This window comes from Microtus ochrogaster, chromosome 22 (assembly GCF_000317375.1).
Source record: "Microtus ochrogaster isolate Prairie Vole_2 chromosome 22, MicOch1.0, whole genome shotgun sequence".
Taxonomy (NCBI): Eukaryota; Metazoa; Chordata; class Mammalia; order Rodentia; family Cricetidae; genus Microtus; species Microtus ochrogaster.
Window position 1 is genome coordinate 2,774,398 of NC_022023.1, and position 17,249 is coordinate 2,791,646.

General features: G+C 54.1%; 2 protein-coding genes across 3 annotated transcripts in view; one reads left to right on the forward strand and one right to left on the reverse strand.

Annotated features, from left to right (window-relative positions):
• Positions 1 to 10,481, forward strand: part of Usp35 (ubiquitin specific peptidase 35) — a 22,108-nt gene extending 11,627 nt beyond the window's left edge. For both annotated transcript variants that reach the window (XM_005357555.3, XM_026784228.1), the window contains exons 7-11: positions 4,496 to 4,689; positions 6,033 to 6,126; positions 6,868 to 6,974; positions 7,398 to 8,631; positions 9,415 to 10,481. In XM_005357555.3, coding sequence (XP_005357612.1) covers positions 4,496 to 4,689; positions 6,033 to 6,126; positions 6,868 to 6,974; positions 7,398 to 8,631; positions 9,415 to 9,579 — 1,794 coding nt within the window. In that variant the 3' untranslated portion in view covers positions 9,580 to 10,481. The remainder of the gene's footprint in view (positions 1 to 4,495; positions 4,690 to 6,032; positions 6,127 to 6,867; positions 6,975 to 7,397; positions 8,632 to 9,414) is intronic.
• An 87-nt stretch (positions 10,482 to 10,568) lies between these two features.
• The window catches only part of Gab2 (GRB2 associated binding protein 2), a 41,200-nt gene continuing 34,519 nt past the window's right edge, over positions 10,569 to 17,249 (reverse strand). Inside the window, exons 6-9 of the mRNA XM_005357557.2 lie at positions 17,065 to 17,155; positions 16,521 to 16,623; positions 15,370 to 15,495; positions 10,569 to 14,754 (exon numbers count right to left, since the gene is read on the reverse strand). Coding sequence (XP_005357614.1) covers positions 14,611 to 14,754; positions 15,370 to 15,495; positions 16,521 to 16,623; positions 17,065 to 17,155 — 464 coding nt within the window. The 3' untranslated portion in view covers positions 10,569 to 14,610. The remainder of the gene's footprint in view (positions 14,755 to 15,369; positions 15,496 to 16,520; positions 16,624 to 17,064; positions 17,156 to 17,249) is intronic.

Below are 17,249 nucleotides of genomic sequence, written 5' to 3' on the forward strand. Positions count from 1 at the left end.
GTGTGTGTGTGTGTGTGTGTGTGTGTGTGTGTGTGTGTGTGTCTGTCTGTCTGTCTGTCTGTCTCTGTGTTTATATATGAAGAGGCCAGAAGAGGGCTAGAGCTGGAGACCAGTAGTTGGGAGCGGCCTCCTGCTGTGCTTGTGGGAACTGATAACCCTTGCAAGAACAGCCCGTGCCTTTAACTGGTGAGCCATCTCTCCAGTCACATAGCAGACATCTTTTACAGGACAGAGCTGATCTTGCAAGAGAATTGAGGGGAAACCTCCAAGGAGCCCCAAAGGAAGAGAAAGCTGAGTTCTCAGATGGTGAGGGGGGCCAGAGGATAATGCCTTGGAGCCAGGGTAGGAGGATCAGTGACTTGACCAACTTCAAGCACAGAGGGGCTTGAACTGGTGTCAAGAAGCCCCGATTAACCTCCACTATGGAGTGGTACTTTGAAGCCCCTCGAAAACCAACAAAAAGGCTTCCGTGTTGATAAGAAGAATGGTCTAGGGAAAAAAAAATACATGTGGTCCAAAACAGAAATTGGAAAAACTTTTCTGGCTTGATGTAGACCCTAGACAAGAAAAAAATAATAATAAAAAGGAATTTGTAACCACCAGGTTTAGGGTTTGAAAGACAGGTCACTTGGTGGTGTTGTGGGTATTGTTATCTGTGTAGGCGTTGATTTAAAAAAGTATAAACTCACAATACCCAAGGGCTGTCTGGTAGACATAAAAGAAGCCAGCAATATCAGGCTGTATTGTAGGTGAGTTAATCTAGAAATTACTGTTGTAAAATCCTTCCCAGGAGCCAAAAGCTATGTCCATTCATCCCACCCCTCCCTACGCCCCACTTTTCTCAAGACCCCAGTGACAAATGCAGGCACGAGTCTTCCAAAGTTCACTCCTAGGAACCAGTGACTTTATAGGCGTCTCTGCAGTGCATAGGTGAGGGGCTACTGACCCGTGTGGGTGATTTTCCTGGAACTCCACCTGGAAAGCCTTTACCCAACAGAGATGAGGCTTTCTCTGTGGCCATCCAGGTATAGCCCTCCTCTAGTCTTCCCCAGCCAGTGTACTCTGGCCTCTCCTTAAGGCTGTGTGTGCAGTTAGGGCAGAGGTGTGAATGACAGGGGGTGGGGAACTTCCTGGAAAGAGCAGTTTGACCTTGACTATTACGTTCTGGGTGGGAAAGACATTTCCAGAGGATTCGCGGGAAAGGCCCACAGGTGGGGAAGGTGAGTCTAGTCAGTGGCGTGCAGGGGGCCTCTGCACAAAGGCCTTGAATCCAGGCAGAATCACTCTTCTTTGCTCAGTAGATCTGAGTTGCCCAGGCTGGCCTTGAACTTGTAGCCTTCCTTCAGCCACTACCCAAGTGGCTGGGATGACAGGCAGCTTTTTCTTTTCTGTTTAAAAAAATGTCATCCGTGAGAGGTGACTGATGTAGCTGGTAAATGATCCCGGGGAAGGATCAACAAGAATGTTAACTGTGTGGTCAAGGCTGGGTGGGGGCTCTGTGCTCAGCGGGAAGGACGTGCTGGCTCATTTTGTGTCAACCTGAAATAAGTGTGGTGCTTTGAATAGGTAAGACCATACTCGTGTTTGATGCTTGGCGCATAGGGTTCGGCACTCTTAGGAGGTGTGGCCTTGTTGGAGGAAGTGTGTCCCCTGTGAAGGAAGGCTCTGAGGTGTCATAGAGGCTCAAGCCACTCCCAGTTACAGCAGCCGCTCCTGTAGGTGCCTGTGGATAGAGATGTAGAACTGTTTGTTACCTCTCCTGCGCCATATCTGCCTGGATACTGCCATGTTTCCCACCATGATGATAATGGATTAAACCTCTGAAACCGCAAACCAGCCCCAATTAAATGTTTTCCTTTATAAGAGTCGCCCTGGTCACGATGTCTCCTTACAGCAGTAGACACCCGAATTAAGACGCCATGGTAGAGTCATCAGAGAAGAGAGAATGTCTTCAGAGGATCCCGTTGTAGACAAGCCTGTAGGCGTTTTCTTAATTAGTGGTTGATGTGGGAGGCCAGCCCCTTGTGGGTGGGGCCATCCTGGGAAGGTGGGAGAGTGGTTCTGGGTTCTATGAGAAAACAGGCTGAGCAAGCCAGTTAGCAGCACCCCTCCATGGCCTCTGCATCAGCCCCTGCCTCCAGTGTCTCGCCCTGCCTTAGTTGCTGTGCTGACCTCCTTCCTTCAGTGGATGTGGAAGTGTAAGCTGAGTATGCCCTTTCCTTCCCAAGCTGCTGTGGTCATGGTGTCATCACAGCAGTGAGAACCCTAAAAGGGCAGAAATTGGTGCCAGGATCGTGGGGCCTTGCTGTGACAGACCTGATCATGTTTTTAGAGGGACTGTGGAAGGACTTTTGGAACTTTGGTCAAGAAAAGTATTAAGGGCTCGATGAACTCTTCTGTGGGAACAGGAAAGAAAAGCTAGAAATGGCGATAGGAATGCCGACAGCGGAGCCCGGCTTGTGAAGGTCCAGAGGGAAGATTGAGAGCGGCTGCAGGACTCTCCGGGCCATTGAATATCTGCCACTTTGAATTCAGATTCTGTGACATTATCAGTGATTGAGGTGAAATCTGGGAAGTGTTCCCTGAGAAGCTGTGTGCCAGAGGTGGCCAACGTTGTACCTCACCCTGGCAGCTGAACTTGGTCGTGTACGGGTCCCCCAGGTGGTACTGGTTTTGAAGGCATTAAGGGGGTCGTGGAGAGCAGCTGAGGCTTGACGTTGAGAGGCCAGGAGAGGCCGCTGATGAAGGAAGGTGTGAAAGGGGTCATGCAGAGAATGCGGGGCTCAGCGCCAGGAAGAGCGCCCGGGAGACATGGGTGAAAGCGAGGCCCAGGTGCCGCAGAGACTCCGGCATTCTGGAGGTACCAGTATCCGGCTTGGGTGACCACCGGGAAGAGCAATGGAGGAGTGGGGCTAGCTGGCGCCTGGGAAGATAATCCGTTTGCTGCAGAGGGAGGAACCAGAGACTGGCCCAAGCCCTTTGGGAGGAGTCTGGAAGATTGAGTGGATCCCAGACAGTGGATGTTAGAGTTTACATAATTGGAGTTTGATTTTGATTTGATTGTAAATGTGCCCTGGTTCTTCCCTCTTGAAATAAGAAAGTATTTAACTAATTTTTGATTTTATAGGATCCCACAGTTGAAAGAGTTTGGATTTTAAAAGAGGCTTTGGATTTTTTTTTTAAGAGAATTTTTAAAGTGGTTGAATTTGTAAGACTGTGGGACTTGTAAGTTAGAGAGTATCTTACAGTGTGATGTTAAAATTTGGGAAGGCACACGAAAGGAAAAGTTGTGGCTTAGTGGATGTGTTTGCGTCAAGTTGACAAAGCCAGTTACGCTGGCTCGTTTTATGTCAACTTGACCCAAACTGGAGTAGTTAGCAAGGGGGTAACCTCAATTGAGAAAATGCCCCAGGTCTGGCTGTAGGCATTCTCTTAGCGATTGATGTGGGAAGGTCCAGCCCATCGTGGGTGGGGCCATCCCTGGGTTGGTGGTCCTGGGTTCTGTAAGAAAGCAGACTGAGCAAGCCAGTAAGGAGCATCCCTCCATGGCCTCTGCATCAGCTCCTGCCCCGGGTTCCTGCCCTGTTTGAGCTCCCGTGCTGAGTCCCCTCAGTGATGGAGTATGGTGTGGAGGTGTGAGCCAGCTAACCTCTCCTTCCTGAAATTGCTCCTGGTCGTGGTGCTTCACCACAGCAATGGACCTAACGGGGCAGGTGACTAGTTAGAGGAAGTGTTGGGAATGCCTTGATATCTACTCTAGAGCAGCGTGCTGTGCTCAGATGCCTGCCTCTGATGTCACTAGAACTGGTGTCAGACAGCCTCTTGGTGCAACTGTTGAGTGTGACCAAAGATAGCCTGGGGAAGCATGCTGAGCCCTGGGCCTGTGACAAAGGACTACCCCAGAGCCCTCGGACCTCTCACCGCTGTTGCGGGACCAGTGCCGGGCGTGACTGATCTGCCTGGAAGCTGGCTCTTTAGTCTCACACTGGGAGGCAGAGTAGGGTCATCACTCTGACCCCATAAGTGCTAGACCCATGGAGGGAAGGGTGTCTTCTCGGCAGCTGAAGACACCAAGGCACCTGGAGGTCAGCAGACTGAATCAGAGGCTTGCTAAGCACTCTTGCCTGCTGTGGCGAGAGTTGGGGCTGGGACTGAAGTCTCAACACCACTAGATCTGGCTAGCGGCCAGTGCCATCGTGGCTTAGAGTGTCACCCCTGAGCTCTGCCCACAGCAGATGTTAGTCGCCTAGTGTTTATGGGACTACACAATCCTTTGCTCTCCTGAATCCTAGCTTTCCATCTCTGAGATGGGGATTGCTCCTTCACACAGCACCTGAAAGATGGCATAGAAGGCCCACACGTCAGAATGAGACCCTGCGTGAGCTGTAAGCAGGGGCTGTGCAAACACCTTTCCAGATGCCTCTGACGGTGTACTTGGGAGGGAGCGGTGGAGTGGGCTCTGCAGCTACCATTGGTGTTTGCTGTTCCTCCCCAGGACCTCCACATTCCCAATGAGGACCGAATCAAGCAGCTGCTGGGGCAGGACGCCTGGACCTCACAGAAGAGCGAGCTGGCTGGCTTCTATCCCCGGCTCATGGCCAAGTCAGACACGGGCAAGATTGGTTTAATCAACCTGGGCAACACATGCTATGTGAACAGTGTCCTTCAGGCCTTGTTCATGGCTTCCGAGTAGGTGCTCTTCGGCTTTGCTCTGTCCCTCCCTCCCTCCCTCGACAGGTTCTTACTGTGTAGCCTAGGCAAGCCCGCCTCAGCCTCCTGGGTGTTGGTATTGGGGGTGCAGCTGCCACATCTCTTCTGCCATGAAGAAAGCGCAGTGTCTGTCACCCAATCACCCGTGGCTCCTGGTACACCTTGTGGCTTGCTTGCCACATTGGGCACCAGATGAAGATGGACGCTTAAAAGAAATCCCACACTGGCTCAGAATTGAGAATAATAGAGGGTTATTTATTAAGGAGTAGACTCACAAGTCACAAGTCTTCTGCTGGAGCGGGGAACAGCAACCGAATCCCCGAATCCTGCAGTCAGAAAAGAGGCCGGATGCTTGTTTTACATGGGTATAAATAGTATAAGGGGCCATGCCCAAGTGGGGCGGGTAACTTAAAGGCTACTGGCTGTAGGATTTCCTACAGCACCCTCAGGGCTCCATCAGGGCTCTGGGAAGAGGAGCTCTTTCTGGCGTGCCTCTGACCACCAGTCAGTTTTCTCTAAGCCGGGCGCCACTGTCCTCACTGCCTGCTGGGGTGAACTTTGTGTTCTGCTTCCTGCAATGCCCACATGATGACTGCTGTAAAATACAGCAAAAGGATTTGCTGGAAAAATCCCTTGGCTGTGTGAGGTCTTGTTAAGATGCTATCGCCCTCTGTGCTGCTCACTGTCTGCATCTAACCTTGTCTGAGACCCGCCATGGAGCAGAGCGCCGAGTGCTGCAGGCTGGGTGGTGGCTCTGAATGGGGCAGTGTGGGGCCGACCTGCTGCGAAGACAGGCAGTGTGCTTCAGGGACAGTGGGTCTCAGGACACCCCAACCCCACAGGCTCCGTACAGTGTCCTCTTGTGCCAAGGAAACCCTCTTTTAGAACCTGCCTGGTTTGAGGGCAGAGGCTTACTAAACTCAGTGTGGCTCTGGGCCAGGGCCCTGAGCAGGGGCCGCAAGAAATGGGTTGAGGGCTGAGGTTGGGAGTGAACGAGTTGTTATCGTGTAAGTGTGCCAGTGCTTGGGGCGATGCTATACCCTCTGGGACTCCAGTGTGCCCACCTTCGAAAGCTGGCATGTTTGAGTCCTGGAGTCACGGGGTGTCAGAGCTGGAAGAGAGGGCAGGGGTCACCTTGTGGTCCTGTTCGTTGTGTCCCAAGGCCATTACAGAATTCATGGCCCCAGACCAAGCTGTTCACCATCTACTCCCTGGTCTCTGGCCTCATCTGGAGCAAATGCCAGAGGCTCTGGGAGGCCAGGATAGGGAGTAGTGGCTCCCTGGGGCTTTGGCTTAACCCTGGGCTCCTGTTTCTTTCGAAGCTTTCGACACTGCGTGCTCCGCCTGACTGAGAACAACTCGCAGCCCCTGATGACCAAACTGCAGTGGCTGTTTGCCTTCCTGGAGCATAGTCAGGTGCGTGCTGGGTGTGGGCGCGGTGGGGAGGGGAGGCAGTGCCCGGTCCTGCTGACACTGTTCATGACTCCAGGACTTGCCTGTGCCTGGCTAGAAGCTCCCATTGTGTGGATTGAGCTGCTGAGCCCCAGCCCCTGCTGGCGCCAGTTCATAGCCAAACTTCCAGGCCCATTCAGTGTCCTGATGCAGGGGCTGCAGCTGGAGCCTCTTCTGGGCTGTGCAACACCAGCTCCCCTGCAGAGTTTAGTCCCGTGCACTAACGCACTCTCGTCTGCTGACTGTGAACACCTCGGTTACCTGGGTCTCTGACCCGAGTATAGAACCCAAAGCCTGAGGCCAGGAATGCGGGAGAGCCTCTCTCTGGTGCTGGAAAGGGGAGAACAGGCTGGGTGGGGGTTGACTGCTCACGGGAGGGGGCGCAAGGCTTTGGGAAGGTGTCATGGAGGAGGCCTCTTGTACCCCAAACTCATTTTGGCAAAGCGGGGGATTGGGCAGAGAAAATGATGAGCAAAGGCTAGGAGAGACTTATGTGGTCTGTGAGGGCAGAGCAGATTCCTAGAGAGTTATCACCAAAATGATGACGCCCACTCCTGGACCTGTGGAATGGGATGTGGGTCAGGACCAACAGGGAAGGGGAGGGTAGGGGACTGACGTATTTGGAACATCATCTTGATAGATTTCAGGGGCTGCCTGTTGCTAGGCATGGCTTGATCTCCTGACCCCACCTTTCATCTGTCCTAGAGGCCAGCCATCTCTCCTGAGAACTTCCTCTCCGCGTCCTGGACACCCTGGTTCAGCCCTGGAACCCAGCAGGACTGTTCGGAATATCTGAAGTACCTGCTGGATCGGTAAGAATCGCGGTGTGGGTCATGAGAACACTTGGGGCAGCAGCTCGTCCCTCTGAGTGGGGTTGGATCTTCTTTGCTCTTCTGAAGGACAGAGACGGTGTGGACCGTAGGTGTCCAAGGATACTGAAGTGCGTGTGAAGCCCGGGAGGGGCTGTCAGTGTGTGCATGAGTTTCCAGTGTGCTGCATGAGTGTGCTAACCCTTATCACACAGCTCTAGGGCCACCTTTATGTAGGCATGTGGTAGGTGAGAATGTCAACACAGAAGGACAGGGATGGGATTTGTTTTGGTAGGCTCTTCATGTGTCTGAAGTATGGCAGGCAGTGTGCTGGAGGCGGGCCTGTGTGTCAGTGTGTGCACCCCGCCTGTCGGTCTGTGCACCCCGCCTGTCGGTGTATACACCATGCCTCTCTGCTTGTTCCAGGCTTCACGAAGAGGAGAAAACCGGGACGAGGATCTGCCAGAAGCTCAAGCAGGCCAGCTTGCCCTCCCCACCGGACGAACTCCCTAGCTCCCATGTGACATCTGTGGAGAAAATGTTTGGAGGCAAGATCGTGACTCGGATATGCTGTCTGCACTGCCTCAATGTTTCCTCTCGGGAGGAGGCCTTCACAGACCTCTCTCTGGCCTTCCCTCCTCCCGAGCGATGTCGTCACCGCCGCCTGGGCTCGGTGATGCTCCCCACAGAGGATGTGCAAACCCAGGAGATGGCACCGACTCCCAGAACCCCGGCAACACAGAGGCAGAGGAAGCACTGTGTCACGGGGGATGCTCCCTGCACGGAGCTAGACATAAAAGGGCTGAGCATCACAGACACTGGGCAGGAGGAGAAGGTGGAGAGGGAGCAGGCCGGGAAGGAGAAGGAGGCCTCAGAGGAGGAAGAAGAGGAGGAAGGAGCAAGGGAAGAGGAGAAAGAGCAGGGGGAAGAGAAGGAGAAAGAGAAAAAGGAAGACGAAAAGGAGAAGGAAGCGGACAGCTTGGGTCCAGGGACCCACAGGGATGCCGTCCCACCCAGGGAGCAGGTCTGTGGCCCCGAGGGTTCCCGCTCGGTACTGGACCTGGTCAACTACTTCCTGTCCCCGGAGAAGCTGACAGCGGAGAACCGTTACTACTGTGAGTCATGCGCCTCCCTCCAGGATGCAGAGAAGGTGGTGGAGCTGAGCCAAGGTCCGCGCTACCTCATTCTTACGCTACTGCGCTTCTCCTTCGACCTGCGCACCATGCGGCGCCGCAAGATCCTGGACGATGTCGCCATCCCCCTCTTGCTGCGCCTGCCGCTGGCCGGGGGTCAGGGTCAGGCCTACGACCTCTGTAGTGTGGTGGTGCACTCCGGGGTGTCCTCAGAGAGTGGCCACTACTACTGCTATGCCCGGGAGGGCGCTGCCCGGCTGAGCCCCGTCCTGGGGTCCACGGACAGGCCTGAGCCTGAGAACCAGTGGTACCTCTTCAACGACACCAGGGTGTCTTTCTCGTCCTTTGAGTCCGTCAGCAACGTCACCTCCTTTTTCCCCAAGGACACCGCCTATGTGCTCTTCTACCGCCAGCGGCCCAGGGAGGGGCTCGAGGCCGAGCCCAGCTCTCCCCGAGTTCGAGCAGAGCCCACCCTCCACAAGGACCTGATGGAGGCCATCTCCAAAGACAACGTCCTCTTCCTGCAGGTGAGTCTTCTGCTGAGGGCCAGTAGAGTTCCGGACATCCGATGCCACGCCTGGGTGAGGACCTGGCCCAGCGCGCCACCCACATAGGCCAGCTGCTTCTTCCGAGTCATCCTTAGTTTTAATCCATCTGCTCACTCGGCGCTTAGTGTGTGTGTGTGGGGGATATGTTGGCGGCTGGAACGGCACACCCCTTAACATCAGGAGTGGACCCTGAATAACAGCACAGATTGATGCTCAAAGAGTGGGATTAATGGGCAGGGACTACATCTGGGGCTCCTGGAGGGGCCACTTCTTCAGTGGCCTTCATGTCCCAGTGTTCTCCTTTGTCACTGCCTCAGGCTTATCAGAGTCCAGAGCCATGGGGCAGCCACACCGGAGCTCTGTGGGTCCTGCACCTAGAGTTGGTGTTTCCTGTGAGGACCGGGAGGGCGTGGGACACCAGCCTGCTTCTACGTTTGCTAGGCCCTGCAGCGGAGATGCGGCTTGGTGAAGTCTGAGAGAGGCTGATCTTATTTTAGCAGGGAAGGACCTGCTCATGAGCAGAAGATGGACCTCATACCCCAGGAGAGGCAGCGAGGGGCAGTTGGAGGGGTTCTCGAGGCCCCAGGCAGGCACTCAGCTGGTCGTTATCTAGCCGTCATTGGGAGGAGAGTGTAGAGTCTGAATCTTAGACCTGAAGTTCTCCATCCTGCTCCTCTACAGAGGCCAGTCTGGGAGGGGGAGGGGCCCGGAGCTGCTAACAGTGTTGTGCTCCACCTACTTCCTGTCCTCATCTGTTTCCAGGAGCAGGAGAAGGAGGCCCGGAGCAGAGCTGCTTACATCTCTACACTCCCTGCCCCTCCACACTGGGGTCGGGGCTTTGATGAAGATAAAGACGAAGATGAAGGCTCTCCAGGGGGCTGCAACCCTGCAGGTGGCAATGGTGACTTCCACAGACTGGTCTTCTAACGGGAACTCCCTCCTGTGGGGGTGTCGCAGTCAACCTCAAGAGTGGGCCAGGTGGGGCTCAGGGCCTGGGCAGAGCACTCTGCCGTCTGGGGTCTTAGGGAGCTGTGGAGGCAAGCAAGCCCAAGGTGAAGCAGGTCCTTTCGAAGGCAAGGAGGATGGAGAGGGACCATCTGGGGTGTCAGCCTACAGCTGAGGGTCATGGAGAAGCTGAAACCCAAAGCTCCTTGGGCAGCATCCTGTTAAGAGGTTCCGGTCAGAGCAGCCTGGATGAGCCCACTCTGGGCTTTGCCTCCCTGCAGGCCCAGGCAGCTCAGGAGCCGGGATGGCATCCCTTTGGTGTCCAGCATCCGGTAGCCCTTCCTTCTATTCTGGTTCCTTCACCCAGTTCTTCCTCGGTAGGAGAAAAAGCACAGCTCAAGTCAAGCCCTTGCACCAAGAAGGGGGGGACTGTGTTCCCTCTGCCTGCCCTCTTGTTTCTTCAAGGGGGTCCCTAAAACGAGGTCTGTGGGTGCCTACACCCGCCGTGTGTTTGAGGCATTAGTGGAAGGCAGCATAGCACAGGATTGGAGGTAAGAGTCTTACCTGCCCCCCATCCCCCCAGGCAAGCCACTGGGAGAGCCCCGTCCCTCCCCTTCCCAGCCTGCCTCAGTGCCTGTGATGCTGCCAGTGCATCGCCATCTAGTTAATGTCCCGGGTCTTCACCCTACTGAAGACATTAGTCTGTCGAAAGCCATTGTCGTTTGAGGGAGCTAGCTGGCTTGGCTCCTCGGCTAGAATGTGCGGGCTGGGTAGGTAAGAACTGTGTGATCCACACAACCTCATTGTGCCCCAAGACCACTATAGCCCTTCTCAGTGGAGAAGAAACCTGTGTTCTTAATAGGAATAAAACTCGCTTCTCTGGAGCCTGTGCAGGTTGCTGTTCTTCCAGCTTGAGCTGTGGCGTCTGCTATCCTCTGGGATGCTCTCTTGTGTCTAAGCAGTTTTGACAGAAACTTGCCGCCCCCCCCCCCCATAGGTAAGATGAGGATGTGCCCATGACCTGGGGACTTTAGATGTAGCAAGGAGGTGCTTGGTGCTAAGGTCTTGGAGGCTCCTGAGCTGGCAGCCTCCTGGGGCAGAGAGAGAGCAAGGGGGTATCTGGGGGTGCTTCACGGGATAACTTGGAGCAGACTGGTTTGCCAGGTAAACACAGAAACCCAGCAATGACTTTCCAGGTTCTGAGAATTCTGAGCCACTTGCCTTCCTCTATCCCTTCTCTGAGGAGGTCATAGCCTGTGCCTGGCTAGACGAGGTGTGGGCTGGGATGAACTGGGAAGCAGGTGTCCGATACTCCAGAATCAACAGCTCTTTTTAAAAAGATTTTATTTGTTTTTATTGTATGAATGTGTGTCCGAGTGTCTGTGTACCATGTCTGTGAGGAGGCCAGTAGAGGGCACCAGCTCCCTTGGAACTGAAGGTACAGGTTGTTGGGAACCACCTGAGGTGGGTGTTGGGAACCAAACGGCTGAGCCATCTCTCCAGTCCCAATATCCAGCTCTTTCCTCCAGTTCCCGTCACAATCTTGAAGCCGAAGAGGGACATGGGCAGCTGTGAGTACAGGGAGGGTGTGTGACCAGCCTGCACCTCACGTCCCTTTCCATGCTTACTTGTCCTCTTAGGACAAAGCGGCTCAGAGGTCATGATGGGGCTGTGACAGGGCTTTCGTGGGCTGCGGTGGAGGTTTTGGTCCAAACGCCGGACTCCCGAGCTGTCGGGGAAACTGATCATCCTGCCCCTGCTTCAGCTTCTGGAGTGCTGGATTACAGATGTGCACAACCATTAATGCCAGATGCTGGTCTGAGAAAGGAGGGTCTGTCCTTGTCCCTGTCCTGGAAAAGTGCCCAGCCGTCGGCACGGAACAGAGTTGGGCACACCGGCTCCCAGGCCTGTTTGTCAGAGGTGTGGCCGTACGACAGTGTGGGTCTCAAGGCTGCCCAGGATGGGACAAGAGTAAGTTTCCGCGCCCTGAAGGCGATCTCCAGTGGCCCACTCTGGGTGGCACTCCTAAAGGACTTCATTGTCCTGCTTCTACACGATAGTAGAAAGGACCCGCCAGCTCCAGGCCTGTGCCATCTGTAGTCACCGCCACAAAAACACGACTCACTTGAACACATTTCCCGCCCCACCCCCAGACCTCACAAGATAAATACATGTTACAATTTTTTTTTGAAAACAGAATAAATTAATAACTTAAGTGATTAGGCACCAACAATGATTTGAAAAATTAAATGTCGATCTTAATGGGAACAAGAGACAAATGTAAGACTAGGCTTGCTTCTACTTCATTTTCTCTTCCCCACAAACACTGACAGTCCTGTGTGAAAGGGTTCTAAGTTTCAAGACACAAGTAGCCAATAGGTTACACAAGAACACACATCACCAGATACCACAACAGCACAGATCACCACTAGGCTCTTCTGTCAAGTCTGGCTCCTGCCGGGTCCAGGGCCCAAATATGGCAAGTCCCACAAAGATGGCCCTCTAAGGTTAGCCTGCTTATCCACACTTCACAGCCAGAGGCCCAAATGGAGAGAAGGAGCTATCTCTCGGCCTTCAAAACTCGGCTGTAGGGAGGGGAGGGGGCCATGGCTGGGACCAGGGCCACTGGAAGATAGAGGGTCCAAAGGCAGACTGGACCCAAACCCACGTTCCAGTAGCTTCAAATGGTTGTGCTTCGGTTCTGGGAATGGGGCTGATCTTCATGGAGTCAAATACAGCTAGGGAGGGGTGGAGTTATTGAGCTCATGTTCTGTGTGCTGCCCCTCCCCAGTGACCCAGACCTTCAGAGGATCCCCCCCCCCCGGGTTCTCTTTACAGCCACAGAGCATCAGCTGTGACCACCCCATGTCAGACTGGCAAGTCTCAAGGAGATGCCATCTCCTTCCTTCACAGAGGGCGGAGCTGGAAGAGCCCCTGCAGGACAGGACAGGTACTTGTGGTATCTATGCTAAGAGGTGATGAGTGCTTTTGATCTCAGTCCTTGACAGCCACCAGGAGAGGTGAACTTTGACCCATGGGTAGGCCAAAGGATTTTTTTTTTTAAAAATGGAATTGGCTTTTTCCTATTCGGGGGTTGGAGGATGGGTTGGTAGGTAAATTAGACATGGTTAGGAGTTGGAACCGGAGCAAGACTAACTAGACTTGGACACCGGATTCCGTCTTGATAAGTGGCAGCCAGTTCCACACTCAGCTCAGAACACCCACTCGGGGTGGCTGCTGAGGCTGGGGATACCTGGACCTGCTGTGAGCTCCAGCAGTACCAGCCAGAGCTTGGTCACATGGGAGCCCCGTTGGAGAGTCTTAAAGGGTGCCATGAGAATCGGGGAAAGCCGGTACCCTGTAACTCTGTTCAGAGCAACCAACCGCAGCCCCCTTACTCAAGGGGACAGCACACACCTCTGTGGCTGGCTTCACACCTTCAAAGACCCAGCCACACCTACCTTTCTGTAAGGCTCACTCTGCTCTCTCCCGGACGCCTCCCTCCCCAGGGCACAGTCTCCCTCCCCATCCTCTGTACTTTTAAATTCTTAGTCATTGTCTTACTTTTCTTGCTGATTGTGACCTTGTTAGGGTTCATCTGTAGCACAGGGCTTGTTAGCCATTCCTAAATGACCCATCCTCCTGGGAGAAGAGGGCTGTTACTGAGGGGGGAGGTAAGGTGTGCCTCTGGTTTTAGAGGACACTGGTCTGTTCCTCTGGGACAGAATGAAATGCTGGTGTGCCCCGTTTGCGCAGAATTTCTTGAAGACCTGGTCAACAGCTTTCCACACAAACACATTCAGATCTCCCTGCCGTATCTTAGGAGCCTTAGGGGAATGTCTGCTTCTCGTCCCTCTGATGCCGTGGGAGGACAGGGATACTCTCGACCATCCCTGCAGAGAAGGGAGCTGAGAAGATCTGGCTGGGCCCTTGGTCAGAGGTGCCTCTGTTGGGCACAAGCCATGACCCAGACCCTCGTGTGGTCCCTAGATTTGATTAAGTGTAGCTCCTTCCCATCCTGCTTCCCACTGCACTCCTGCAGGTGGCCTTGGGACACGCCTGCCTCCCCAGCTCCTCAGCCACCTCTGCACCCTCCTACCTCCTAGAAACCTGCTTTATGTGCCATCGCCGCCACAGTGTTCCTGTGTTGCTCTGTGCCTACCACACCCCGTCCCAGGGTCCCCCTGCCTCACCCCTACTTTCTTTCCCATTCTGTCTCGCCGTTCAATCAGGGCCAGGGAAGAACACCGCCTGTCCCAGAGTGGTAGAGTCCTTTAGCCCCGGGGTTTGTCACCTCAAGCCCTGTTCTTTGTTCCTGGTTGCCTGTCATCACGTCTTCCTTCCTCCTGTCCTTCATCCTTAGCCTCTCCCAGTCTACAGCGGCGGTGTCTGAGAACCTGATCCTGGGTTCCACCCTGCAGGTGATCAGCTACCCTTCTGTGCCCGGGAACCTAATTTCTTTGTCACTCAAGGTGACTTCTGACCTCCATTATTCTTCCTGTGACATCTTGTCTTTCCCTTGCCCCAAACAGCAAGGATCTGAAAGCCCACGTCTACTTTAGTCTGTTGGTCCTCGGCTCCCTGGTTAGCATCCTCGAGGGATGGAGAAGCGGCCCTGAGGTAGAGGGTAGAGAGCGGTGAGCAGACAGGAGACATGAGCCTGGCTCAGAGCCTCAGCCCTCCCTCTGAGTCCAAGCAGCAGACAAATGGGTCCAAAGCAGGAGACTATTTTTTTCTTTCTTTCTTTTTTTTTTTCTTTTTTCTTTTTTTTTTTTTGGCAACAGCTCCTAACTAAGGTGGTGGAGGCACAGCTAGTAGTAATGACAGAAGTCACGGGTGGACCCCAAGTGGCAGAGGCAGTGTCTCCATCAGGCCCTTGCCTCCAAGGGGGACGGGTCAGGGTCCCTGACTTTGAGTGCTTTAAAGGCTGGAAGTGGCACAGAGGAGAGGAGGTGTGGGAAGGGATGGAGAAGGAGGTGGCAAAGGCCAGCGCTGAGCAGCCGCCTCGTGGCATCACAGCTTGGCACCCTTGGAAGGCTCTGAGGACTGCCGCACATCTGTCCACTCCTGCATGGTGTTCTGCAGGGCCTGCGTCTTCTCCTTGTCCACTTGGACGTAGTCTACCTTCTCGTCCGAGGTGACAGATGAGGTGGATGGCTGAGGGGACAAAAGGGACGGACTACGGGTTACCCATCAGGCTTGCACTGTGAGTGGCCTCAAGGTCTTGTCTGCGCACAATGTGGACTTCACAGGGCAATCTCACATTGGAGGCAGGAGGCCTGCTGGTACCTGCTGCCCAGGTTTCAGGGTAACCCCACCCACCGCTCCTGGGCCCAGCTGCTGGTTCAGGCCTTGGCGAATGCCTCCATCCATCTTCCTTTGAAAGGAAAGGGCTGTGTTCCCACAAAAAGGGATAAGCGCAGGGCCTTAGAGCCCTCACAACATGCTGAGGGCAACTGTTGACGGGGGCTTCCTCCTTGCTGTCTGGGCTGAAAGCAGCTCTTGGCGAGGCTTTCCTGGGCCCTGAAGTCCCTTCCAAGGGTGCTGTGTCTTCTCCATCACGGCTCTCGGCCTCATCCAGATAGGTTTTTAAAGGGTAGGGAGACAGGACCTCCATGTCTTGGATTGTTCCCGGAGCACTTTGTGTGGGTGTATCCCACAGTAAGAAAATGGGCAGACTAAGGGACTGGTGCCCTGCACCCCCAGTTAAGGTGCCATGAGTCATAGGAAATGCCCCTGGCATGGATCTCCTAATCTCCAACCTCCAGTTACCTTGCGGTGAGGGCTCGGGGAGCCAGGCTGGAACTCCAGGGCTAGGTAATCCACACTGCCGGTGCTCTTCTTCGGAGCCGGGCTGTTGGTGCCACTGGGAACAGGGGATGCAGACACTGGGTTTTGCTGAGACGGAGAGGAAAACTGGGTAAGTTCAACAGCCAAAACCGTCACCTTGAAAATCGTATCAGGGCAAGAGCTCCCGAGTCCACTGAGCTGTGCAGGGTGACTTTTCATAGTGTCCTGTAAGTCTTCGTGGCAGGCGGGGAGGGGCTGCCACTACTGTTGAATCACTAAAGGCTAAAAACCTAGATTCAGGAAGGACAGCAAGACAACCACAGTGCCACAGCTGGTGTGGGATGAGAGCCAGGGATTTTTATTTTTAAAGAATGATTTCTTTTTCTTTTTTTTTTTTTTTGTGCATTGATATGTTTTTGCCTGCATGTATGTCTGTGTGAGGGTGTTGGATCCCTTGGACTTAGAGTTAGTTACCCTGACCATCTCTCCAGCCCCCAGGGATGTCCTCTGACTACCCATGTACCTGGCCGCCTCTCGTTAGAGAGACTTGGGGCAATGCTTAGGTACTGCCTCCCCCGGAAGGCCAGCCTCAGTTTGTAGGTCCCTGATACTGGTGATGCAGAGTTTCCTGTCACATCCGGCCATGAGCAGCAGGCACCCTCTGCTCTTTTCCACAGGGACCTGAGCAAGGTCCGACTGCAGTAAGAAATGACAGTCCCATTTTAATGACTGATCTGTCCTGAATGTTCACAGCCTCGGAGCTGTGCCCTTTTCGGGGACCTCAGAGAGGGACTGTCGTATCATGCGCTGTGTCTGTCTGTCTGTCTGTCTGTCTCTTTACTACTGCCACTACCGCGGGGACTTATATACCTGCATGTCTCTCCAAGGGCACCAACCATGCCATCACCTGAATTACAGTAGTGAGAGAAGTAGGCCACGGAGGGTTTTAAGAGACAGATCTCCCTGGGGGACAAAACTGCATCTTCCTTAAGGTGGATAATGACCCCTTGTTTGACATTCATACATCCAGGAAGGGTCTACAGGGGGAGGCTAAGGCCATCCCGTGCTGCAAGGCGGCCAGGTCCTGAGCAGTAAGAACTGGGAGGCGGGGCAGGGAGCGCCTGAGGACTCACCATAGGGACGTAGTTCTCCTCGCTGTCTCCCGAGTCTGTGCTGGTGATGCTTTGTGTGGAGATGGGGCGGCAGTACTGGGAGGAGCTGGAGTTGAAGGAGTGGCTGCGGGGCAGAGAACAGAGTGAACCCCAAGAGTCGCACTTCTTACCTAGACCTGGGCTGCCAGAGCTCTAAGATAGGGAAACTTAAAGCCATTTCTCCTTCATAGATGAGGAAAACAATTCCTAATAGAGCGAGACAGATTGATAAAGCAGAAGATGATTGGCATCTAAACAGGCTGGGGCTGGATGGAACAAGAGCAGCAGCAGGACAGACATGCTTTCCGGCTGCCGTGCCCTTCTCCTTAACAGGTTTCTGCTTTGCCACAGGCCTCAGATGAGCCAGATGACCACAGATTGTTTATGCCACGTTTTGTGAGAAAGACCAGAAACCGAAGAAAACCCCTGCCCTGATAGAGCATTAGCATCAAAACCCCGGTGTCCTAACCGCCCTGTAGCTATCACTCCGTACTGACACCAAGCTCCGGCTTCTATGGACACTTACTTGATCCTGGACCAAGACTTGGTGACAGGTGACTTGAAGGGGAGCTCATCGATGACAGCATTGTTTCTCAGGTCAAGGGGCGTTGGCTTTGCTAAGGTAGCAACAGAGTTCAGGGATGAGTGACTGTGCCGAGTAGACACGCTTTGCATAACACAAGCACAGTTACGAAGGCCACCAGTTTTATG